Source organism: Haemaphysalis longicornis, unplaced genomic scaffold, assembly GCF_048455015.1.
Source record: "Haemaphysalis longicornis isolate Haplotype H1 unplaced genomic scaffold, Haemaphysalis longicornis Haplotype H1 scaffold_12, whole genome shotgun sequence".
Lineage (NCBI taxonomy): Eukaryota > Metazoa > Arthropoda > Arachnida > Ixodida > Ixodidae > Haemaphysalis > Haemaphysalis longicornis.
Genome location: NW_027526225.1, coordinates 51,848,287 through 51,875,007, shown reverse-complemented (window position 1 = coordinate 51,875,007; position 26,721 = coordinate 51,848,287). Strand labels below are relative to the sequence as shown.

The following is a 26,721-nucleotide window of genomic DNA, read 5'->3' as shown; positions in this document are numbered from 1 at the left end:
CCCTGTGGTGCAGCCCTGCCTGCCACTTGAGCGAGGCATTCGGCATAAAAAACGCGCAAATGGCGACACAGGAAAGAAGTAGTAACGGTAATAATAATTACTCTAACAGTATCACATCTGAATGCTAAAAGCTGCGTGTCCCAACGCTTCACTTGCTCATACGGTTACTCGACATGCAGCAACACTCACGCTCCTCTCAGTTGGAACAGTGGATTTGTTCGTTGATTTTTTGCCTCGCCAAGTAACGCAGGAAAAAGCAGAAAAAGAGACGCATCGTTTATAAATACTAGCATCAGTAATCGTGAATTAAATAGGCAATTTTTCAAACAAACCAACCAGCTGAGCTCTGAGATGGACGTACCTACAACTGAACAGTTTACTTTTGAAAGAGAAGCTTTCTCGGCCTCAATGACAGTGGTACCGCAACAAAAATGCGCTGAAGAAAAGCCAACTTTATGGAATGGAAAGTCGTATGTTGATAATGATGATTAAAAATAAACGCTTCCCGCAGTCGTAACCGAACCTCGGTCCTTGCGTTATGTAGCGGACTTCTATCCGATCGCGCCATCATCGCACTCGGGTCGCGCAGAATTTCCTTTGGGTTCGTTGCGCGGCCGTTGGTTTTGGACTTTGGCTAAGTCGAAGTGGACTCTGGCTTTGGGATTTTGCGGCTGGGATTTCGGACGACGACGATTCGTCTGCTGTAGTCTGTGTGTGGACTTCAACTCGCAAGCGGTTTGCACTTTGATCGTTGACACTGTGATTTTGACTGCAGCAGCTTTGACTTTGAAACTTCGCCAGCTGATTTTCGCTCGTGTTTCCACAATCGTCGTCGTTATACGAAGGGGATTTGAACTTTTAATCCTCTTAGTATCTTCCTCCACGAATCGCACCCTCGCCAGGGATGTATAGGTGAGATTCAGGATATTTTTCGCGAACAGAACACGTGCGCGAGCAGAAAACCGGGTATGGAGAGAGCGCGGTGCCGCAGGGAGGGGAGAAGGCGCGCCGAAGCAGAGGAAACGGGGAGCAAGGGGAGAGAGCGTGGTGTCAGACGCGACACAGCCGCTCCCGCCGGCCTTCACGTGTACACCGCCGGCCGGCAAGATGCAGCAGTTTTTGGCGCTCCTCTGGACTGCGTCCCGGTCACTCGGGGTTTTGTTCCTGAATGCTTTTGCGCCTTAGCCCATGATACAAAGAAACAATTTAGGACGTAGTTGCCTACTGCTCTACTTGAGAAGTAAGCACCACGATTCCCTAGCGCTGGTCATGGGAGTTTTCTGTAGCACTCTGCAGAGTTGTGGCCACCATTAGCCGACTCGGCTGCTTTTAAGCGAAGCAGTGTTCGCGAGGTGAAAGGGCGTAGAGTTCTAACCGATTCTGTCCTTGAGGGCGATTAGCTTGGGGTCGAGGGTCATGGGCCCACTGACGAAACGCTTCATGGCCTGGTACGCCGACTCCGACTCTTCCTTCGACAGCCACGGCTTCAGAGTGCCTGCAAAGAGGGCGGGAGGGCGCCGACATTTTGGTGGCAAATTTGACACAAGGTTACTTGGCTTAGACGGGGCAGCTCCCGAGAAGCAGTGAACGCTCACAGTTGGGCTTGTACACATAGCGTGGAAGCGGTGACGCCTTGATCAGAAACAAAATTTACTGTCAACTGCACTGCTGTATACCTGATCATTCATTTCAACAAGAACAGTCGTGGCTGTTTTAAGGCCATGCCAGAATGTTATCCGGGCATGCCCTGCAAAACGAGCCGCACACACCACCCGTGTGGTCCAGATATGGCGAACCCGTATACACAAAGATCAATCAGCATCATTATCATCAGCAGCATCCCCGTCGTCGTCGTCCTCGCCCCTTCTGGCTGCCCCAACTACACCTCTGGATCAGGTACTGAAAACTAGGATAACGCAAAAACGAACCCGAAAAAGAGAGCAACAAGACAGGTGCAGTGCAGCGCCGTATTCTTTTCCAAGTGAAGTTTGACTGAAAGAGCAGGCCTGGACTGCGCAGTGACTGCTCAGAACTACCCGGAAATGGAGAATGAGAGAGAGAGAGAGAGAGAGAGAGAGAGAGAGAGAGAGAGAGAGAGAGAGAGAGAGAGAGAGAGAGAGAGAGAGAGAGAGAGAGAGAGAGAGAGAGAGAGAGAGAGAGAGAGAGAGAGACGCACCGTCTGCGCTTGCAGCGGCGGCCGGGGGCAGGTACCGGTCGGGGGAGGTGGGCGTGCTGCCCGAGTCATCCTTGTCCTTGGGCGGCGGCGCCGTGTTGTCCTGGGCGTCGATGAGTCGCCCGCTCGCCGGGCTGCTCCCTCCGCTGTCCGAGCCCGGCAGGGTGGCCGAGTCCGACAGGCTGCCCGCCGAGTCGATCTCTTCGTACGGGCCGTCCTCAAGGTCGCCGCACTGGAGATGGCACGGCGGACACGCACGCACGCGCGCTCGAGGTTCAGTTGCACAAAGTGATTTTTTTCATTGCGTAAGCCTTCCTAAATGGACTCAACGAGAAAATCTCAACATATTCCGCCTGTAGGTAGGTGACGTAATATTCCCCAATGCGGAATTCCGCACGTTCCCACAAGATAATGAGCAATCCGACGACTGGTGATGTGGACCTTTATCAGTTTTACTGCACCGCATTTCCAAAGCGAACCCTTGTATTCCCATAGCGAAAGAAAAATGTGGCGGTCCTATGTACGCACAAAACTCCTGCGGCGCAGCCAGACGAGCATGTGTGAAAAACTGAGGTTGGAGTGGAGAGGAGTTACAAGTAAGGCAAGAGGGGTTCGCTGAGTTGATCTCTCTCTTAGAAGAGCGCACAAGCAGCGAACTCCTGCATCAAGCACAGATAAAGCGAAAACGGCGGGAAATGGCGACAACCGGCTGCACGTTACTTCATACGGGAAACAACAGCCGCACATTCCAGCTTCGCTGGTTAACTATCTGTGCGGAGTGAATGTGCTCATTTTTCGTTCTCGCTGGAGAGAGCAGTATTGTTTGCACTATACGCTAGACAGAAGCTTTGGCCGCCTAAAAGCACTTTTCTTTATGCGTTGCACGCCCAAATCGCTGTTATCACATAGGTTATTTGATAAGGGGGTCTCAACGCGGCCTTTTGCATGGGTTGTAAGGACTAGTCAAGTTGCTTATGTGCAACTTTCTTCCTCTCCTCCCCCATAACCTTGCAAAATTTATGGAAAATAAACTATTTTACTGTATTTTACTAAGCAACACCAAGATTTTTCGTTATCCCGAAGCTAAATTTAGGACCTGGTATTATTGTTCAGCGTACGCATGAGTATTACGAACGCGACCCACACTAAAATCATAAAAAAATAGCCTCCAAGGAATTACGCGAGTTGTTGCAGCAGGTTTTTTCACTGGCTGCGGAAACCCGGTGAATCCCCACCCAAAGAACAAAAGGTAGAAAATGGGAGGAAATGTCGAGTTTTCTCCCCCAGCCCAACGAGTTTCTCCCTTTAGCTCAATACATGTAGCGCCCTCTGTACGATCTATACCAAACAACAAAACAGGGGAGGAAATAGCCGATGTCGGTAACGAAACCGTTCTTGGTTGCACAGTGGCTTTCGACGATCGACCGTACACGACGACTCTGTGCAACACCACCCCTGCTATGTGCTCCTTACTTGCCCTCTCACTGTCTTTTTTATCACCATGTGCTCGCCACGCAAACGCACGGCTCGCCAGCCGTGTGTTTGGCGCACATTTTGTGGGCGCCAGTGCAAGATTCCTGAGTGCGACTCACCTGCGCCCTGCTCAACGTTACCACCGCATTAGTGGACGCTTTCTGCTGACGCTCACGGGTAAAAGAGGGCAGCGATCGTACTAAACTGCCCCTTTATTCATCAATGAGCACGAACCGCAGCATATTAATGCATCAGTTACCAACAGCAAAAGGCCCACGTTCGACAGCATTCCCGCCATAGAGATAATATTCCCACTGGTGTACCAAAACGCTTGCTAGACCAGATGGTGTGCCCTTCGCTACAAGGGCGAAAGCAAAGCAATGAGTGTTATTAATCATGCATACGCGCCGTACTGTTTTTCTACACTTGCTAGTTTTTGTTATTTGAGCTATTCTAGAGAAAACGCCTTGATGTAAGTGCCCACTGATAGTAATGCTTAGTAGCTGCCACTCCGCAACCACCATTTTTTAGCGTCATCAACTGGTCATTTTTATACATTTACGATTGGTTTATTTCGAGCTCGCTAGATGGCGAGCTGTATCATCTGCGCGTTATTTTGTGCAGTGGTGTCTTCACTCCGACGGATGCGGCGGATCCGTTCATTCTTTCCTTCCTGGATCCATTTTTCGCGCCGCCTGCGCCGGCTTTGCGCTGAGATGCACGATTGCAGATGATCTGCGTGTCGAGGCATAGGTTGTATCAAGGAAACGCTCTGGGGCAAGCACCTCTGTGCAACCCCTCATTCCATCTGACAATGGTAAGCGAATAACAACAACTAGTTGTTACCAAACCACTGCATAGGATGTTTGTGATCTCGTGCTTCGGGGAACAGCCTGTGGGAAATAAAGGCGGCAGTCTGAATGCAGTCATTGCGACTGTTCTGTGGCTCTTCTCTGTGAACTGCGGGGTGTTCGCTCTGAAAGCGAAGGCGGAGCTCCTCTCGGGACGAATTGAACAAGTCGCGCATGCGGATGGCGCCGTGGCTTGCTAACCGCAGTTCTGGTGATTGGTAGATGATCTATTGGTTATTCTAGCGCATTTTAAGCGCACACAACCACAGTAACCTACCCATTTGTGCCTCCTCGATCATCAAACCGATCAGCTCGCTGGGCCTTTCTCTCATAACAATCCTTGCTCGAGTAGCGCCGCCAACGTCGGAACGTTTCACAATTACCGCACGAAAGGGGGAAATCTTCCTCCACTTCTAGGCGGAGAAACGCACTCCTCACTCTTGAAGGGAGAATCTTTCCAACTCTTGGTGAGCAATATATGATGCATCCCTGTTTCACCGTTAAGGGAGAAACTAGCACACCCTTTTTTCTTAGAATGCTCGCTAAACGCCGCGATCAGATCATCAGCAGGAGCAGCGGAAGCGGCGTACCTCGGAGAAGAGTATGAGCGTGGGTGAAGGGCTCCGGGCTTCGTCGGGCAGCGGCACGGGCTGCGGGAACGAGTCCAGGTCGGACAGCACCAGGGCCCGCGTGCCCACGCTCGGAGAAGAGGCGCTGCGGCGGCACGGGCCGGCGATGCCCGCCGGGAGGAGGTGGCACGTCCCCGAGGGCATCGCCGCCGCTGCCGGGGAAGACGACAACGATGTCGGGCCAGCCGGCGGGCTCTCGAGCTCGATCAGCGGCGCCAGCTGGGAAGGCGGTTGCAACAGTGCAATGAGTGTCAACGAGACAAGCAGCGGAGATTCGTTTCAAAGGGACAATGAAGACCAAACACAAGATTCGTTCATTCGACACTGCTTTGTCCCGATAACAGTGATACCAATTTTATCGCCTCGTCTAAAATCACAACAGGAATGCGGCAAAAACATAACAAGAATTCCTGTCGTACGACAAAAAAACTTTGTTGTGACAACAGAAGTCCTGTTGTTACGACAGCTGCATCTGTTGTTACGACACACATTTCTGTAGTAACGACAAAGTCAATTTTCTCAACGACAAACATTCCTGTAGTCACAACAGAACTGCTGCCATTTACGCTATTCTTGTCAATGGGCAATAACAATCAAAACACGTGTAACTACTGATGGAACATCAGGATCACAAGACTGTAATAGGGCATGACGGAACATCAAAATCAGGACAGGAATGGGACACACGAAAGAACACCAGAATTCCGACACGACAAGAATACGACAAGACGACAGTACGACACGCGAAAATACGACAAAACTACAGAAATGTTTCCTGTCGTCTTTTTCGACTGGGCGCAAGCTTCAAACAAACAATCCAGATATTAAAGGGACCCTGCAACACTTTCGATAAACGCTTTCACGCTTTCCTTCGTGCCTGGAAGCACTCCGAAAGCTACAGTTATCGCCAGCACGGAGCGGCACTGCGTGATTTGCTCATCGCGCCATATACGCCTTCCGTTTCTGCTTTGTTTTTGTGGCCTTATTTTTAAAGTTGCTATCGAAAAGCGTTCATCGCTGCAACTGAAGGAAAACCGGCCAACAGCGGCTACATGGCCTCAGTGACGTAATTCGGGCCGTCGAAGTACGTCAAGACCGGGAAAGAGAGAAAAATCTTTTGAGCGAATTTCCAAGTTGTCATATGGGCCCAGAGCAGTAATTTTTGGCTGAAATACTTTGCGACCCCCCAATGCGAGTGAACCAAAGCAAGAAATGCTTAGGTGCGCAAAACCAGCGCGAAGAAAGGGCTATCATTCTATTAAGACGCAGTAACTCTAGCACGGTTTTAGTGCAGCATTTGAATGAGTATCATGTTTGTTCATTCAGACTTCCTGTTAAGCTTACGTTATTTAGTAAAATATTAAGATCAGGTTAACTTATGCTGCAGGTTCAATGATACAAAATTCCTCTAAAGAAAAAACAACCTACGAAGGGAACCAAAAATGGCTGTTTCACTCTGTGAATTGTGTTTCTCTTGAGTATTGACGTAAGTCAACCCTGAGAAAGGCGTACATACACGCACACTTTTATTTTGGTTCTCTTGATCTTGAAAACAGTGCCTAGTATTTGTAACTAAACTACCGGAAAAAAAATTACCGAAGCTTCCGCTAAGTCGCGCAAGGCTCACACCATAGTGAAGCCGGAGGATTTCTTTCTACGTAAGCCCTGAAGGACACACCATGACGCTTTGCATTAGGTTCGAATTTGTTTATTTACACGCTCCGTCGTCGCTTTTCACAGCGGTAGTAGTTGTCATAGTCATATCCATTTATGACGTCATCTTCTTCATGCAGTAATGGCGGGCCCGGATTGTTTTGTTCCGTCATTCCCATTTCTCCCAAAGTGAAACTCGTCAGCACGCTCTACAACAGGCGGTAATTAGCTTCGTGAATTGGGCGTCTGTAACGTGCGTTGTCTTGAGCTCCCCCCTTGAGGCGCGCACGCACGTGAACGGTAATTTTGGTATTTTTTGCGAACGCCCTGCGCAAGCCTGGACGACGCCGTGCGCTCCTCGTAAGGCTCGTGCTGAAGTGCGCGGAAAACGGGGGAAGCAAGTATGATCCGGGTTTTTTTTAGGACGCCGCACACCGCATACATTACGACTGACAACAAGCAACAAATGCTATAAAAGCCCTACTGCTCTTTTTGAAGGACACGGGCCTGTCTGAACGATTGTAGGGACATTACTATAGTGCAGTGCCCTTAGTTCGCCCATTTTATCAGTGGACCGTATTAGTTTTGTGCATTTTCTGGTTGTGTGCGTTGTTTGTACCGCCTTTCTAGTTCCCTGGTCACGCCTTGTGTTTTTTCTACTTTTCTTTCTCTCATTTTCTCCTTTAATATGTACCGCTGTCCTTTCTTTCCCTTTCATTTCCCCTCCCCCCTGAGTAGGGTAGCCAACCGGACAGTATTCTGGTTAACCTCCCTGCCTTTCCTGTACTATTCCTTCCTTCCTTCGCTGTTAAAATGCCTATCCAAGCTAATGTTTACAATTCCGGCACTTGTATGTCTTTCTTTATTACTTTCGCTAGGCTAATAATTTTATTGTGCAGCCAAATGAGTGCTTGTTTAGTGCTTTATTACTTAAGATATTTTTTTGCCTATGCTTGTTTTTGATGTCGCGCGTTTCTTTACTAACGACACTAAGAAAAGTAAGGGACCATGAGATAGTTAACGTTTATTTTGAGGTGACCCGAAACGAATGCACTCGGGAATGGCAGGAAAGGCCGGCAAAGTAGTCGTTCTGGAGTGTTTCAGACCATAGGGCTAAAGTTGTCGAAACAGACGACGTAGAAATCTACCTGAGTTTCAAGATTTTACTGGGTGACCAAATTTTAAAAGATGTGAGTAAGATAATATCCAGGTATACAAGAGTTGGAAGAAAAACGGTTTGAATGTATGGCTCTTAATATGCTTGTTTATTAAAGTTTCAGCTATACAACTTAATATATGCTGCATTGGTGATGTCTACGTTATTTTTGTGTCACCTTTCGCGGGTAGCTTGGTTTTTGCTACGATGGTGGCTATGAGCAGCTAATATATAGATAAAAATATATATACCTGTTTGGTTAATTTTGGCTCTCAAATTACTGTTGTGCGTGGGCGTATGTATGTTTAAGGGTATCGTTTCTTTCGTATTTACTTAACTAAAGCGTCATTTCAATGCAATTTAAAGAAATCCCGGGTCATCTCGACTAAAGGGAAACCTTGGGAGGGGCGAAGCATGCAGTGTATAAGTGTATTCTTGGCGCCTTGGCGTTCTTGCCCACGTAGATGAAGTCGTTTTGGGGTAGAGGAATAGAACTTTGCTTGAAGAACGAAGCGTTCTAGCGCGAGTCGTTGGAAAACGAGTGTCTCGATGTGTGTCCTTTTCGTACGCGTTACTTTGTAGTGCGAGGCGTAAACGAATGTCCCGGTGTTTTAGTGCCGTGACTACATCGACGATGACATGAGATGACGTCATGAGATGATGACAGCCCCAGCCGTTAGGGGGTTTCGCCCCTAAAGCTACGGGAACTTTAGATCTGACTGAAACGGTCACACCTTTGCACGGCAAACTGTAACATGTAACACGGATGTAGCCGCAGCCACTATCTATTACGACCCGCCGCGGTGGCTCAGTGACTAAGGCGTTGCGCTGCTGAGCACGAGGTCGCGGGTTCGATTCCCGGCCGCGGCGGCCGCTTTTCTGATGGAGGCGAAAAGCAAAAACGCCCGTGTGTACGAGATTTCGGCGCACGTTAAAGATCCCCAGGTGGTCAAAATTAATCCGGAGCCCTCCACTACGGCGCGCCTCATCGCCTGCGTTGCGTCGGCGCGTTAAACCCTACAATCAATCAACTATCTATTACGTCGATCATAACCTGCTAACCCGGCTGGCCGGCCACCTACGAGTGCTGGCCATCGACACAGGCAGCGAAAGGTACGAGGATAACTAAAGGCGTTTCGGGCGTCGCACTGCTCCCGACCAATATGCCGTGGCACTCCTTGCAGGGATCGGCCCTCAACCAATAGCCGATGTATCGGTCAAAAATTTAAAACTGGTGTTTGCATATTTTTCATTCAACACATCATACAAACTTGGCAGTGCGGAAAATTTTTGATCTCATCATTCCCAGTCAGTGGCTTTAGCCCCTGTTGGTACAGGCTTTCAAATTTCTACATTTAAAACAGCAGCAAAAAGGCGAGTAAAAGAACTGTTTAACCAAATGCATTTCTTTTGTTTTGTGGTCACCATGACAAAAAATTGGCACTTTGCAGCGGCCACCTGCAAAGTGCCGGAAGGGGAGCTGATCTTGTGATCTACAGGCAACGCAAGCCTAGTTGGCTACACTCACCAGTGGCGGACGCTGCCGGTGTCACATTCCACCAGCATGAGCCAGTTACGCGGAGGGGATGTTGGTTGGCGTGTACGATTTTATCCGTCGTCGGCTGTTCTCGGTGTTTGCGCGACCTCCCCCACTGACAGGTATACGTCTCCTCTAGGAGGGGCATGATGGATTCCCCACACGTCGGGGCTTACACATCGAAGCTCGTGATTCTCACAGGTTCTGAGTCCAGCGGAGGTCTGTGCCTCCCCACAGCTCCCACCGTTCGAACCGTCAAAGGTACCCGTTGGCACTAGCGGTTTCCCGCAGTGCCACTCAACCATCTGCCCGGATGGCCTGGTGCGCAAACGCCTCTGACTGACCCTAAGGGAATGGACCTGTGGGGAGGCACATCCCAGTTCGCCACACTCACGAGCTTCGATGTACAAGTTCCCCCGCCCTCTCTCATCTGAAGAAGCAACCTCTCTACAGGAGCCGTATAGCCCGCCAGAGGTATTCAGCGGACATAAGGCCCAACGTTCTCCCGCAGCGCTTCTAGCTCAATTCCTGGGGACGGCGCCTGCAACACTTGCGGCGGCGCCCGTCACTGGAAGACAGCTTCCAAGGCCCCGCTCTCCTGCACAAATCCACAATACCAGCTCTCCTTCCAGGAAGCACCGCATTAGGGGACTTCTGCCCGCGAGGCCACTCAGAGGACTTGCCCAAGAGTGGCCAAGCGGGACTTTTGCCCGAAGTGCCACGCAGAGGACCTGCCCATGTGTGGCACAGCGGGGCTTCTGCCTGGAGCTCCATCCAGAGGACTTGCCCAAGGATGGAGCAACAGGACTTTCGCCCAAGACACCGCTCAGAGGACTTGCCCAAGAGCGGCGTAATGGGACTTTTGCCCGAACGCCGGCCAGAGGACGTTCCCAAGGCCAGCGAAGCGAGACTTTTGCCCCTAATGCGGGCAGTTCAGAGGACCTGCCCAAGAACTGCTCGGTACTTCCATAGTTACACAAGGTGTTAGGTACGTTATGTATTTTTCGCAGACGTTGTGGAGGAGCACCCGACGGCTTAACTCCCATTGCAAACCCGGCCTATATCAGGAGTACACTCAGCCACACCAGCCGATGACACGACTTGGGCGGCAATTCAGGAACACCAGTCACAGGAGGCATGTTGGCATCAATGCAGAGAGAACTGACATAGGACGCAATGTCGTGCAGGCTTAAAGGCATGTACATCTTTTTACGCTGTTATAAAGCAGCCTAACTTTTCAAGAGTGGGGTTCAAATGGAACGCGTTGGCATTTCTTGCTGATGACGGGTGTCAACGCCTGGAAGTTTTTTTTTCATTAGATCTAAATGCACGTCTATTTGACAGCGAAATGTGTCCGTATGTGGTAGCCTCATTAACTATCATTACATTTAGGGGGACCACTGTTACAGTGTTGAATATTGGTATAACTGTCCGTGAATATTGTATATACGTCAATGCGGATCGTCCTGGTCATGATCTTGTTTTTTTTTTATATCAACTTGGTTATGAAACCTTATGAATATTAGCACTTCATCTGTATTCCCATAATAGCCGTGCCATAATTGTTGGTGTGAGTGTTCCGTGGAGTGCTGCACAAATTTTGATTCTTCGTTAATCAAACAAGAGCAATATTTTGGGGTTTAGAAGTCTGCTATTGCTGCTCGTGGTTAATCGCTGCCTATAGCCGTTTTCGTCACAGAGAAGACAGATTAACACTCGGGGGAGTTATGTAACCCAGTTATGTAACCCAGTAACCCAGTGCGAACGAGACACCACCTTGAAGAGACGAAAGTGCCGGATTATTCGGCAAGCGGTTGAATGGAAAAGAACATTCATTGTGCTCCGGCCCCTTTTTTTTATAATGAAGCCTCCGCACCGATGTATCTCTCCATGAGGAGGCGGAGCAAACTTGTTTTAAAGGCCTATGCTGACACCTGATGCAAGCGCACTGTACTACCAGTAATACCTGCTCTGACCCCTGGCGTAGCAAAGAGGAAAGACTAGGGAGTCCCCGAACGCAACCCCGCCCGTATAACATTGCTTATCACGTCAGCTGGAAATGGCGAAACAGCCACTTTCCTGTTGCTCTCTCCTACGTTTCCCCACTCGCTGGCCTTTCCGCGCACTGCCAGCCTGAGTACTGTTTAGGGTGACTGGATTCACGCGTCTCCGCCGTACAGGGTGGAGACACGTATAGGTGGTAGGGTATTTGTTGAAAAGTTTAGCTGTCGATTTCTTCGCTTGGCAACACTGGAAAGGGTCAGAGACATTGCTGATGCGGCACGGACATGGCGCGGCTTGGGTCTCTGCCATGGAGGAAAGAAAAGGTTAGGAGAGGCGCTGACGTCTCATTTGTGAGGCCGCACCCGGCATGTCGGTGAGCCCGCTGAGCCCAGCACTCTTCCCCATTCTCCTCTGCTGTTTCCGGTTTGATAACAGCTTCGCTGTACGGGTGACATGGTCACTGCGCCCGCACGCCGAAGAAAAAAAAGATACGCCGGCGTGCGTCGTCTGCTCCGTTTCAACCCGATTCTCAACGGTGGTGTCAAGAGAGATGTTATTAATTGCACTCACATTGGACTCAAGGCAATACTTTGCGTTCGGTGAGGTAGAGTTTGTTAACGTGCAACATAGTCGTGTGCTTAAAGGAGTACTGACACGAAATTTCTCGCTTTCGTGTCTATTGGCCCAGTAATTGGCCCAGTAATTACGAAAATCGAACCGAAAGCCGTCAGCCACCAACACAGAATTAATTATAGCACGTTTATTGCAACCAATTTCAAATTTGGTCGCCGCGCGGGAAAATAGCCGTTCGAAAGCCAGCCTGCAAGCGGGCCAGCCTTACGTCACGGTCTCACCCGTGACGTCAGGGACGTTTTTCTTTCCTCCATGCGTTCGCCGCATCGTCTGCTACGATTGCACATGGTCCGCACTCGCCCGCGCAGTCGACATGTCGTCTGAATCGTCAGACTCGGATGAGTCGCTGCCACCCGACAGACAGAACAACTGTATTTAGCCAGGCGATTAGGCCGGCGATGTCTTCGCCGTCGTCCGTTTTTTAATATCACTGCGGCTCGAACTGGCGCAGACCGTGATAGCAACAGCTTGTCGCCACTCTTGTAATCATTCTGATCGCGAAAAAGAAGCTCCACATGCGAGAAAGTAGATGTTAGTGTGTTGAAAATTGTGGTAGGAGTTGTTATCAGCGCTGAATTTAAAAGTGGCGTTCAGATATTTGCCGCGATGGTAAGCCTACGCTGACCGGAAGCGGAGGTTCGGCGCTCCGACCCAGCACTGCCGGCACCGCGGTGCGGCGAGCGGCCGAAAGATGGCGCCACCTGCGCGCTAGAATCAAAACAGGCCGCGGCAGATGTCTTGGTCATCGATCGCTGAAACGTAAATTATTGCCAAAATAAAGCTTGATATGCGAAAAAGGGGGATGATAGTGTGGTGAAAAGTTGTGTAAGGGATAGTCATTCGCAGTTGTACAGATACCAGCGATCAAATAGTCGCCACGATACTAAGCCTAAAGTTCCCAACACCCAAGCTGACCAGAGCAACGCCGAGCCCGCTGTCTTGGGCGACAGCTCTTGCGGCCGCCGCCGCACACGAACTCTGTCCACGTTTAGCGCTGCATGTCGTCGCGTGGAAAATAATGCATATTGGCGTCGTCGTCGATTTGCTCGGACAGGCTTCCACGAGCAGTACTTCGCATACCGCGAGCTTGCCATAGCACAACTTGGGCGAGCTCGGCGACGCGCACCGCCGCGTCGCCGCGGTGCCCGTCGACATCGCGCAGTTTTCGGCACAAGTGCCGAACACCATGCGCCGGCAACGAACTGAAGAGCAAAGACGTCGAACACGCAAAGTTTACAAGCATTGCTCACACAGCTACACCCACGTCTCCTGCCCAAACGAATACCACCGACAACAGCAGCGCAGGATATCGTTTCCGGTTCCGAAAACGACTATATGACGTCACCCTGAACCGGCCAGACACGCAGGCCGATGTTTCGTCACGCCGAAAGCGATTTCGCTAGTGCTGCCGATTTGTGGAAGCTCGCGGCCGGGACAATCAAAATCGATTTTAGATGTGATTCCGGCCTCGGATCGCTGCAAAAATTTCCGTGAGGCATCTGTACAAACTACTGAAGCCAATTATATCATTTTTTAGGTGTCAAAATTTGGTGTCAGTACTCCTTTAACACGGACAAGTATCACCATCCCGCGGAGCCCGACGTAACGAGTGACGGCGCACTCACACGATTGCCTGCATGCGCGCCTTGCCAGTGAATACAAGTAATAGACTTTGCATCATTTTGGATCACTGTAGCTAGACCGCGCAATAATCTTCGCCGCACAGCGGTGTACTCGGAAATTTTGAACCATCTAACTTATTTCAAGTTGCTGGGTGTTGTGGTAAACGAAAACAGCTATGCGTTGAGCACTTTGAGCGATTATCGGCGGCACATGACCGTTCAAAGGGCTGGCATCGAGGCACCCTATCAGTGCCCGCCGGGCAGCACCACTACACGGAAAATATACGAAACGATTTAAAAGGTTTGTACAGCCTTCGCAAGGTGGCGGTCCTACGCCTCCAGGTTCAGGTCCCCTAGGACGCCTATAGTTCATACCCTAAGCTAGCTGCAGCACTGTGGAGGCTACATTGTTATCAATAGTGGGCCCACTGAGGGCGCCTAACTCGCCGTGAAGGGGTCCTGAAAGGACATTTCCTTCTCCCCTCTCGGCAAGTGGCACCGCAAGGCCCCGGCGCCTTTTGTCGCTTCTTTCGCGGTGAGTTAGGCGCCCTGAGGGGGACAACAGTGTAGCCCCCACAGTGCTGCAGCTAGCTTGTGGTATGAATTATAGATTCCACTGATCCGTGATATGGTGCGCGCCGGCAGACACGGCTCAGGCGTTCCTACCGCTCCCATTGGAAACCGGCTGATGCGTCAAGCAATTTTATAAAGGCGACGTTGCCAAACCTCCACCATAGGTCGACAAAACAGAAAGAACTCACCCGAACTCAATCACATTTTCCCCCTTCCCGCTGTGCTCACTGAAACTCCGACTCAAAAGCTCGGCTCTACTCAAAATCACTCGTACTCACTCATCACACACTCATTTAGCATCGTACTCACTTGTGCTCAAACTCATTATTCCTTATGAGTACTCCTACTCAGTCTTTAACCACTTCTACTCAACCTATGCCCACATTTACTCCTATTCAAACGTGTTTCTACTAATGTGTTCACACAATCAATCACTTGCATTCACGCGCTGCACTAGGTCTATGCACCCGACTAAGGCGGGGCCTGACAGTGCTCCCAGCTCGTACCATTTGGTTCGCCTGGTTACCTTTTCACCATTTTGCCTATCTCAAACAGGCGAAAGCTTGTCTATTCAGCGATTCCGATGACCGAGAAAGAGTGCATTCAGCGTGCGCTGTAGATGCAGGCAGCCTCCCGCACCCCTCCTACACAACAATTTGAAGGAAGAAAGTGCAGCGAAAGCGCCCATGCTTGCCCGGATTTAGGCTATGGCAACCCCGTGACGAGAGATTTCTCAGAGCGGAAACACCGTGGAAGAGGCAATGGGAAGAGCCGCAGTTTTCGCCATACACCACATTTTACATTCCCTTAAGGGGCGCCGCGAAATGCGTTACACTCGTCGCTACTTGGGCGCATGGTCGAACTTAGGAGTTTGTACTCGCGCGTACCAGTCTCATGAGTCCAGTACTCGTGAGTACGTGTACTCAAGAGTACATGCACGGGCGAGTAGTACTCATCAGTACTGTATTTGCGAGAAGAAGAAGAAGAAGAAGAAAAAAAGAACGGAAAGGCCGGGAGGTCAACCAGGTGTAGAGCCCGGTTTGCTACCCTGCACTGGGGGAATGGGGTTCAGGGAATAAAAAGGGGGGGGGGGAGAAGAGGAAGAGATAGGAGTGGGAAAGCGCGCACTCTAGTCCCGTTTCGGGCACTATAGTCTTTCAAGCAAGTTCGTTTCACTCAGGAAACGTAAAAGGGCTTTCGTCGCCTTCTGCGAGGTCGATGGTGAAGGCCGATGACTTAAAATAGTTTCCACCGTAAATGGTCGATTGTCCAATCGGCTCAGCGCGGTGGCAAGCACGCTCCTCTCCGACGAGTATTCGGGGCAGCGACACAGCACATGTTCTATAGTCTCTTCCGCCCCGCAGGCGTCACAGTGTGCGCTGCTGGCCATCCCGATGAGGAAGGAGTAGGCTTTAGTGAAGGTCACTCCCAACCACAGTCTACAAAGTAAAGTTGACTGGGGTCGAGACAGCCCATACGGAATACGGCGCCGAAGAAGGGGATCCTGAATATACAGTCGGGGATTCGAAAAGTCCGGTGTATTCCATTGCTGCATGGTAATCTTGCGTGCAAGGGAGCGAAGCGTCCTGGCGGCATCGGTTCTTGAAAGCGGAAGTAGAATGGTGCGGTCGCTCTCATGGCCTGTACGGGCAGTTTCATCCGCCAGCACGTTACCGATGACTCCGCAGTGACCTGGAAGCCACTGGAAAATTACGTCATGGCCGGCTGTGATGGCTTGATGGAATTTTTCTCTTATCTCTGTCACCAGTTGGTGTAGGGGGCCGTAGCGCAGGGCTGCGCGTAAGTTCTGTAAGGCAGCCTTGGAATCCGAAAAGATCGCCCAATTTTGAGGAGTAGCTCCGATGATATGGTCAAGAGCCTGACGAATGGCTGCAAGTTCTGTAGCTGTCGAGCTCGTGGTATGGCCAATACGGAAACGAGTTGTTGCAAAATCTGCTGGCACAAACACTGCACCTGCCGAACTGGATGACGTTACGGAGCCATCTGTGTACACATGTTTCCGGTCGTTGTACCGTTCATGCAGTAACAGCAGCGTAAGCTGTTGAAGGGCCAATGATGACAAGTGGGCTTTTTTTCGAATTCCCGGAACGAATCTCAGGTTGTGCCAGGCACCACAACGGGGAGGTCGGTGTTGCCGCAGGGGCGTACCTTGAAGGGATTTCAGCCCTGTGCGTTGTGATAATGGCTGAAAAGGTAGATCGTGGTCTACTTTGAGGAAGCTGCGCCAGATGGTGAGAAGGCAGCCTCGTGAGGAGCCTGATGTACAGGCGTAGTGTTTCAGTAGCCACGTACGTTGCTATTGGGTGTTCCTGTGCGATGCAAATGGTGCCCACTGTTGATGCACAACGCGGCAAACCAAGACACGTGCGCAGAGCCTGCGCTTGGACGCTCTGTATTACCCGCAGGTTAGTGGTACAAGTGTTGGAAATTGCTGGCAAGCTGTAACGCAAGGCGCCTAAAAAAAGTGCGGAGTACAGTTGCAGCATTCCTCTTACCGATGTTCCCCACGTCTTTCCAGCAAGAAATCTGAATATCTGGGCAATGGTGGTAAGTTTCTTCTTAAGGAAAGAAACATGTGCGCTCCAGGAAATGTCCCTGTCGATGATTACACCAAGAAATTTGTGATGCCTGGAGCAGGGAACCAACCTCCCATTGATCTTGATGGAATATCGAAACATGGGCTTGCGGGTAAATGCAACCAGCGCGCACTTGTCACTCGAGATACTCAGGCCTTGTTGCCGCAGGTAAGATCGCGTTACATTGGCCGTCTGTACTCACGTCTGTACTCACTCATCATCTTACTCACTGCTAATGAATTTGAGTACAAATGAGTGTTTTCGCGAATGAGTACGCCGACCTATTCGCTACACTGAGCCCGTGCAGTTCATCGCGGACTCAATCTGTGCGAAGCAGTAGCAGGACCCTCTTAACTGCACATAAGGTCAATCCAATACACTCACGCACTAAGAAATATCAATTTTTACCTCTGCTGTTATCCATAAACGAGTGGAATACGCTGCCCTCAAACATCGTCGCTATTACTGAACCCTCCCTTTTCCAATCTTCAGTACTTACTTACTTAGAAGTTGACAATAATTTGTAGCCACCATTGACATTTAATGTGTAACGCTTGCGTAGAGAATATTTATTGCTATTTCTTGAAATATGTTTCCTGTTATGGCGGACTGCTTACTGTGTTTATTAGTTACTGTGTTATTAGCAATGTTGCTTGTGTTATTGGTGAGTTTGAATACTAGTATTACTCCCTGACATGTTGTTTTACGTGTGCTTTAATAACCTCTTGTATGTATCTCCCCTTATGTAATGCCTTCTGTGCTCTTAAGGTATTTAAATAAATAAAAAAAACTGACCTCCTCCTTCTCCTCCTCGGGCGCTTCCTCCTCCGTGGTGACGGCGGCGGCGGCGGGAGGCGCCGTCTCTTCGGCGGCTGAGGGGCACTGGGCCGCTGCCCTCCGCAGCAAGGCCTGCCGGTTGGCGTAGACGGGGTCGTCCTGGTAGTCCCTCCGTGCGAGCGAGTGTCTCGGGGCTGGGACGGGCCGCTCGCATGAGTACTCGGACGGTACCGAGGGCACCCGGCGGGGAAGCGTCTGCTCCAGCTCGGGGAGCCGCTTGCCGCCGCTGGAACTCTTGCGCCGGCTCAGCGTCTGCGCATTTGACAGCGAAGGTTACTGCGCCAGGTACGGACCGCGGAGCCGCCTGGTAGTGTCCCTCTGACTTTCAAGCTCAACCAAGGTCAAGCAAGCGCCTCGTGCGGTTTCGCGGCGCCGACGGTAGCACCAGCGTCACTGAAATCGATGGTTTGACGGAAGCCCGTCTGGTCGAGAGACATGTTGAAGTAAAAACAGAGACACAAACCAAAAGAAACTCTTGACAACTTTAAAAAACTGTAAAACAACAAACAAGACGTTTCGGCTTCGCAACGGAAGCCTTGTTCACATTGCAGACAACTTTAAAAAAACTTTAAAACAACAAACAAGACGTTTCGGCTTCGCAACGGAAGCCTTGTTCACAATGCAATGTGAACAAGGCTTCCGTTGGGAAGCCGAAACGTCTTGTTTGTTGTTTTAAAGTTTTTTAAGTTGTCAAGAGTTTCTTTCGGTTTGTGTCTCAGTTTTACTTCACCAGCGTCACTGATCGCAATTTGGCAATCGACCAGACCAATTAGCGGCGCCGTTGGACGGGAGCGCCGCCAAGAACGCTTCGATCCCTGCCCGAAGCAAATTAGGTCTCGTGTCCTTGCAAGAGCAGGGCGTCTGGTTTGTTGGCGCAGTGAAATACTTCGAAAAAGACTTTGTGAGGAACAAATTCGGAATGACATGTAACTGAAGCATGGCTCCATATCGAGTCGAACTTGTGCGTGGGGTTTTTTGACACTGCGCACCCACGAACGGTTACCGAGGTCATGTAGCATTACGAGAACAGGGTCGCCTAAACCTCGTATAACTCCCGCACACACACTCTAAAGAGAAGGCCGAGGATCGGCTTTGCCACACTAACGTAAAATGACCAATCGCGAAGTCTGCAGGAACAAATGTGGCAAATAAAAAGGCCCGACATAAGATTTGCATCGAAAAATGTGATCTGCGCTGTGGTATCGTGCACTTCAAAGCGTCATGCTTGTATTGCGCGATGTCACAGTGCAGGTTACATTTTTGTAGTCAAATATTACCTTGGGTGTCATCATTGGCCCGTTTTATCGCTTTGATCGCAGTAATTGGCCCATTCTTTCTGCATTGTAGGGAAGCCGACTCACCGACATACGTTATGGGGCAGGCTCTGGGTGCATTAGTGTGAAAAAGGTTGCACTACTCTTCCTTTGATGAGATATTCCTTCGCACGTGCCACACACAACACATCTGAATGACCAATCGTGGTGACCGAACGATTAATGTCGCTTTACGACGTCGCCAAAGTTACGATTTTATTACTAATTTGAATAAATCGGCATTACATGCGTAACGTTTCGAACGGAGCGATGTAACATCGAAAATGTCGTTTTGGTTTAGGTTTGTTGCTGCACCGGTTAGTAGGCGTATTTGATTTTCTGAAAACAGTTCATGGTAATTCAAGCGCGCTTTGCTGAAGCAAGCATGGGGAACATTTTAAACTTACTTCCATTACTTTTACGAGAAAAAAATGAACGTGAAGAGCTACCGAAAAATGCGAATTAGGATCAATAGCATAAAAAGGTAGGCAATAGATACTCAGCATCCGATGACATCTCAATTACAAGCCACCGCAACAGTTGGTTGCTATTGCTCTTAAATGTTCTTACATAAATCGCGTTTCTTGTACATGTAGCTTCTTGGCAAATCTCATAATAACGCATGGGTACGCGGAGTGTTGTGGTAAACACAACATTAATAAAAGAAGCCATCCAGACGAAACACAAGTTTTGTTAAATCGAATTATTGGGTCGTGAGAATCATACTGACACCAGTTTTAACGTAAACTTCGCTTAAATATGCTACATAATTGGGGAAAAGGGAATGGCCATGCGACCCACTAGCTCATTTCCCGCAACAGAACCTACGATGTCATGGGCCCTGCTGTGCGATTGGCTGAGGCCGGCAAAAGCAAACGCAAATTATGCAGGGCTTATAAGCTTAAGTTTGGGTTTGGGCTAGTTGGTTCATATTTAAACTGGGAAACAGCGCTTTAAACGAGAACAGCGAAGAAGAAGACACAGACACTAGACACAGATCAGCGCTAGTGTCTGTGTCTTCTTCTTCGCTGTCCTCGTTTAAAGCGCTGTTTCCCAGTTACTTATAAGCTTGCTGAAGGAGCTATTTGCGCTTAAATGTAGGGCACATTCTTTTTATAGCAGTAAGAATTGTTGGATGAGCAATGAAAGTTACGAACGAACACGTGAACACCGAAGCAGTTAATGCGGCACTTTGCCGGCTGGCACCGCTAACACAGCCGTCGGACGCGCTGGACTTGTCTGAATAACTGATACAAGCGGCACGGTCGCTTACGTGACCATGTTTGTCGAGTCATAGCTGAAGTTTTAGGAAACGTTTTGTATGAACCGTGAAAAAAATTCGGCAGGTGCAGAAGTCCGGCCAGAAGCAAAGTGCGAACACTGGCAGTTGAGCAGTATTGCAGCGCCATCTAAGAAGGTGGGCGATAAGCAAGATAAAACACTAACACCGATGATGATGATGATGATAATGATGATGATTAGCTACCCTCCCTTTGTACCGAGACGTCGGTTGTCACCAACCGACTTGCCTATGTTATTCGACTTGTTTGCCCAACCCTTCCCTAACTTAATGGGTTATCCCCCCTCCCACCCCCGGGTTTAAACTCCCATCGCTTCTCCTCCCTCTTGCCCTTGCACTCCTGTTTACTCCCCCCCCCCATTTGATTATATTTTAGTATATTACTCATCCTAAGTCCCAGTCTCTTTGATACTTTTTCAGCGCCATCTATGAAAGTGTGCGATAGCAAGATAATTAAACAGGCGCCTGTGAGATGGTAGCGGCGCTGGCCAGCAGTCTGCATTTAGTTGTAAGGCCCTGCTCCTAATACGTCATTGGCGATGTCACGCAAACACAAGATTTCGAGTTAAAATTGAAATTTTGTCGGAAAATATTCAATTTCTCAGTGAGTAAAGCATCGTTTCTTATCGAACAAGCGCTTAGGGCACTATAAAACGCCAAATCTTTCGAATAAAACATACTTGTATATTGTGTGCATGGCCCCTTTAAGGACATTATTATTGGTGCAATTTTCGTCTTAATCTTGTTGTAGAACATTTCACATACAATCACAACTTGTTGAAACGGTCACATTTACATTCAGCCCATGTTCAGTCACAGGTTGGCTTTCCCCTTGTATGTAACTCCTTGCAGTGAACCAAGCTTTACAGGCAGTTTCCACAACACGAAGGAGGGGGGCATGGTGCAAAACCATGGTATCCTCCCATTGTCGCTGTAACACGAAGCTAACTGTAACAACACAGAGCGAGTGAAGAGCGCGTCGGTGTAGGCTCGCCTTTCGGTCTCCGTCTCCCGAGAAGAGGAAGCTGATGAATCCGGGCAGCAGGTGGTCGAAGCTGGAGGCCTTGTGCAGTCTGCTTCCCGGTCGCCGGCCCGACGAGGCGGCCCCCGAGGACGGACTGCTCGTCATCGCGTGCTGCTGAGGCGGCGAAGAACACGACATCCGGGACGGGGCGCGCAGCCGGGGCATGGTCCGTGACCGCTCCATCGCTTGCTGTGTAGCAGAACAGAGCGCCTCGTCAAGAGCAGCCAGGAGTCTCCCGTTCATATAACTGGGGTAGCTGCTAGATGCCCGAAAGGAATCAGGCAGCGCGATACTGCAGACCGCCGTCAGCTTCCCGCTACTAAGAACTATCGGGAGATTTTGCTACAGTAACGGATTGATTGGTAGGATTTAATGAGAAAGGGGAGAGGTAGAAGGAAGGCAAGAAAGCTAACGTGGCTGGAGCCTAGTTTTCTATCCTGCACGAGGGGAAGGAAAAATGGCCAAAGAAAAGGCACAGGAAGGAGAAATGTTGAGACAGAAAACAGGCATGCCCTGCGTTAGGTCACGAAACGTTCAAGTTCAGTGATTGTCACTGGAGTCTCTCAGTCTATAGTCTTGCGCTTAAAGAAGCCCTGGCGGAGTGATGGCACTGCAAACACATGAATTATAGAAAAGTCATAATTACTGCTGGCGTAGTGCGTGGGAGTTCTTCAAAACACACCGAGTGGCATTGTAACTCGAAAAGGTCTTTTAAGTGACACTGGACAAACACAGAAAAGGCTAAACATACAGAATGAGTTCAGCGCGACACTATAATTGATTACAACTGTTGTTCAGCGTGGCATTACAACTGCGTTCCAGTTTTGGCACATTCACGTAGATTTCTTCGAGAGGAGGACGCATTGAAGAAAGGGCCGTCGTTCAGGCACCAGTAATCCTTATAGAGACCATATTCTAGAACAAATTGCTAAACTCTTTCAAGTAGTGAGGTGCCACTCCAAACTCTTTTCAAGCGCTATCGGATATTTTTTCCGGGGGTCATGAAAAGCGACGAGTTGACGTCGATCACGAGCCAAGCGAGGACATGCCTCTAGTAAATGATAAATGACGGTATCAGTGCGTGATTGCCAAACGGGACTTTTAGGAGAAGGGTCACATTGTGGGTGTGGGCGTCTGAAGTTCTGTAATCACACGGATGAGGAGCGGTTGATATAATTTCGAAATCTTGAAATAATCGACTAGCATTTAATTTGTCGTCCGTTGAAACGATGTATTGATAGTTTGTGCTTGATAAACAACGGCCAACGATTAAGACGCTTCTGTTACGTGCAAGACCAAAGCGCGCACTGGCACACAGTTGGTCGGTCAGTATGTATGCGAACTTTCCCGAGTCACAAGAGCGCCTGATATGGGGAAGAAACATAACGTGCATCGCGATTGCGCGCTGCGCTCATAATACGTTATTGAAACAGAGCGAACGGAGAATGGCGTCGATAGCGTTGCGCCATCGTCTCGGTCATTGTCCGGGTCTGTCTATGCTGGCTTTTGTGGTGCCGGGCTCACGGCCATCATCGATTGTTAGGATTGCCGCTTATGCCATGGAAACTGCTTCGCAAGCAGCGGGTGCCTCTTACCCATTTTAGGAGGAAACAGTAAGCGCTGTCAGTTCTATCCCAAGTCACGCAAGAACTCGTTCCATCAACGAACAGAGTAAACACTAAACGAGGTGGCAGCGGTAAAAAACACGATCACTCTAAATAGTACGAGACAATCAGTCAAAGTCTGCCGCGATTCGCAGCAGCAGTTTATACTTTTTTCAAAGGTGTCACGTAAGCTAGTCAAAGGCGAGCTAAGAGCCGCTCGCGAACAAACGTACCTTATTTTCACGTTTGCGAGCCCCCAAAAAATTATGAAACGGGCTTCACAGCGCATTGTCACTGTTTGGAACGAAAATTTGGAAAGTGCATTACGCATATTTGGTGTCTCGAGTTCGAATGGCATTCAACCCTTTATTTATGCACTGCCAAAAGTGATGCTTGTATCATCTCGTAATATTAGTATATTTTTGTCATTTATTCACCTTTATTGCAAATGACATTATGCAATTGTTTTTGAATAACTCCAGTCAAACGTTCCAACTGCTCCGAGCAAAATATTAGAACACATTGTCTTTTCTAACTAATTGGCTACCTTTGCGATGCCTATGTACATTTTTACTAATGCAGCGCCTTTTAAGGTGGGTTATTATTAGTATTCTTTTATTAACTGTGGTTGCAATTGAGTTGTATTTTCCTTACGAAAGTGTTTGCCTTGGGTTCTTACTAAGCTGTTCCTTCTTCTACCACTTTTATGGACAAATCATTCATTGGTTGGTTGAGGGAAATGAAAACGAAATGGTATTGATTGATTGATTGATTGATTGATTGATTGATTGATTGATTGATTGATTGATTGATTGATTGATTGATTCATTGATTGATTGATCGATTCATTGATTGATTCATTGATTCAGTGATTCATTGATTCATTGATTGATTTATTGATTGTAGGGTTTAACGCGCCGACGCAACGCAGGCGATGAGGCGCGCCGTAGTGGAGGGCTCCGGATTAATTTTGACCACCTGGGGATCTTTAACGTGCGCCGAAATCTCGTACACACGGGCGTTTTTGCTTTTCGCCTGTAGCAGAAAAGCGGCCGTCGCGGCCGGGAATCGAACCCGCGACCTCGTTTTCAGCAGCGCAACTCCTTAGCCACTGAGCCACCGAAATGGTATAAAATGTTTGCCTGCGTGTGTCTTACGACGTTCAGACGCAAAATGGACTGGCTGTGAGCCATTATTTCGGCAGCTGAGTGTCAACTTAGTCGACGTCTTTTCAGTACTCCGAGCACGCGTGCGTTCATCAGCGAGCGCGCCAACAACGCGCTAACGCGTCGATTACGCAAAAGAGAAAGCGGGAGTCGGGGTAATTCGCGAATGTGAAAAGAAGCTAGGAGTACGCCGTCACTTTCAAAAGGAAATGAGAAGGACTGGCTTTGACGCCGGCCACGTCGCGAAGTGCCGGAGACTGTTGCGGACAGTGTGGAAGGGGTGGGTCTCGCGGGAACAGGCCAGACGCGGCCTTTTCCCGGCACATCGACGAGAGTTCTTTCGCGATCCATGAATAATTATGGCATGCGAACTTCACCGACGACGGCTTCGGTGGTGAATGCGGAAGGGGTCCCCGTATTGCCGACGCCTCGTAGGCAAATGCGTTCAGCTCAGCACGGAATTAGGGGGACTGCATAATCACCGCCTGCAGCCCGATTCAGCGTACACTTGGGCGTTCGTGCCACGCTTTCAAAGCGAGCGAACAAATTGACAGTTGCGTGTGTTCATTCTACCACGAAAGTACGAGCTGGCTTCGAGCTACACGACAGGGAAGAAAAGCGTCGTCTGGATTTAGAGACCGATGCATGAGCGACATAGGCGTTTTTTTACAAGGACACACCCAACATACTCTTACGATGCCCTTTTTCCGTTTGGGCGTGAGGGTTGGGCATTTATTTTGCACGCCTTCCCTCATCACGCCGTCGTTGAATTGTTTTGGGCAGAATGTATGCTTGCATTATTCATAAAACATTCACAACTTCCATTGACCAGTTCTTCCCCCGCCGACGTTTTTTAAGCGAAGATTGTATTCACTGACTTGTGTCAAGGAAGCTCGTGATCGTGTTCCAAGAAACCAAGTGCCTCAAGAAAAAAACGCTAGCCGTGGTTGGAATTGAACGTGCGTCGCCCCTCGCGTTATGAAGCCGACGTCTATCCTACCGCGCAATTCAAACACGGTGTTCATACGCAAAGCGTTGGAGGTGATCCTTGTGGTGCGTCGTTGTCACGGACGCCGCCGTTGCTAGGTCGCACTGCACGCCTGGAGATTTGCGGCTAATTTGAAATGGGCGCGCTGCAGACTTATGTCCCTGTTTTCCGCAACGCCGTTGGCACATACGCTGCCCTTGATAGGCCGGGCTGCATGCCAGGAAATTAGCGGCTGATTTGAAAGCAGACATGCCAGAGGAAGTGAATCAGCATGTGATGAGGGGATTCTTTGTGTGTTGAGGGGTGTCTCTTTATCCGGTGCCTGCGTGCGTGCGTGCGTGCGTGCGTGCGTGCGTGCGTGCGTGCATGCGTGGTTTTCTTTTAAGATCGGGTCAAGCCCAGCCAGTGGGTTGGGGGATCGATTTGGGTTCGGGTAACTTGGTTTGGGTTGATTCAGGAGAGGTTTGAGTATGGTTAGCGGTCTGGCTAGGATTCTGAGTTTTTGTTTGGTTTATACTGATGTGGTGACAAACTTCGCGCGCACTATTATTCTCTGGGGATGGGTTGGTTAGTTCTTCTTCAGGGGTCTCCGCTGCCCCAAGACAGGTGTTAGCACAACGCACGCAAGTGAAAACCGGGACGGCGAAACCATGCAGCAACGGTTTCACCTGAAACGTTGGCAACTTTTAGCAGACGGGTTCAGTGGGTTGAGGGGCATAAATACTTTATGCGTGTGCGCGCTTGTGCGAGCGTGCGCATGTGTATGTTTACGGGTTTTTCTGCGTTTGTGTGCGTGTGCGTGCATGCGTGCGTTTGAAATTTAAATCTGTCGCAGAAACCAACATTACGCTGAAACTAACTAGCCCAGATTTGTGCTTAATAAACGTGCTTGATCTGACACGTGGCAGATGGGCTTCACTCTCGTCAGGCCTCACGCATCCAGTCCGGCTGACTGTGCTACTTTATCACTTAATTATATTTCGCTCTACCTCTTCCCTCTCCTCCTCTACCTTCTTCGTCTCTCGAGAGTCGGGGTACCTTACATGCTGTATGTCCTCCAAACTCAGGCAGTTTGCTGTTGGCAGTGGGATTGTTAAAAGCGCATCTTTTTGGAGGAAACTTTGGCTGAGAACGGGTGAGCTTGATCGGCCATCCTACGCCACAGTTTGGTGTTATACTTAAGCCCACAGTTCAGCGCATGCGAATTTCCGTAAAAACCCTCTTTACAGAAGGGAGCTGAGTGGGCAAGTCAAGCTGATGCGTTGTGAGTGAGCCAACAGCGGGCGTAGGGCGATCGTTCGTTTCGGTGCATCTAATTTCTCCGTCTGAGCGTCCCGCCAGCCAGAATGAATGATGTCGCCACGTTTGAGCGCTGTTCCTCAGCGCTCTCTACATTGACAGCCTACGTGCGCGAAGTGTGCCGTGCAGTCTAGAAGTCTCCGTAGAGGGTCGACACCCCAGCGCTCCAGAATGGCCAATGGAAGGCACCAAGTGGGCAAAGTGTGCGAATGGCGAAGATCTGACTGAAAAAGTGCACTTGCGCAGGGACAACACGCAAGGCGTGAACGGCGTTTTGCATAGCGCAATG

At 49.6% G+C, this 26,721-nt stretch overlaps 1 protein-coding gene across 1 annotated transcript in view; it reads right to left on the bottom strand.

Annotated features, from left to right (window-relative positions):
- Positions 1-26,721, bottom strand: part of LOC144162644 (tyrosine-protein kinase SYK-like) — a 193,418-nt gene that overhangs the window by 43,503 nt on the left and 123,194 nt on the right. The window contains exons 7-11 of the mRNA XM_077693264.1: positions 21,346-21,564; positions 17,697-17,990; positions 5,088-5,345; positions 2,177-2,405; positions 1,376-1,495 (exon numbers count right to left, since the gene is read on the bottom strand). Coding sequence (XP_077549390.1) covers positions 1,376-1,495; positions 2,177-2,405; positions 5,088-5,345; positions 17,697-17,990; positions 21,346-21,564 — 1,120 coding nt within the window. The remainder of the gene's footprint in view (positions 1-1,375; positions 1,496-2,176; positions 2,406-5,087; positions 5,346-17,696; positions 17,991-21,345; positions 21,565-26,721) is intronic.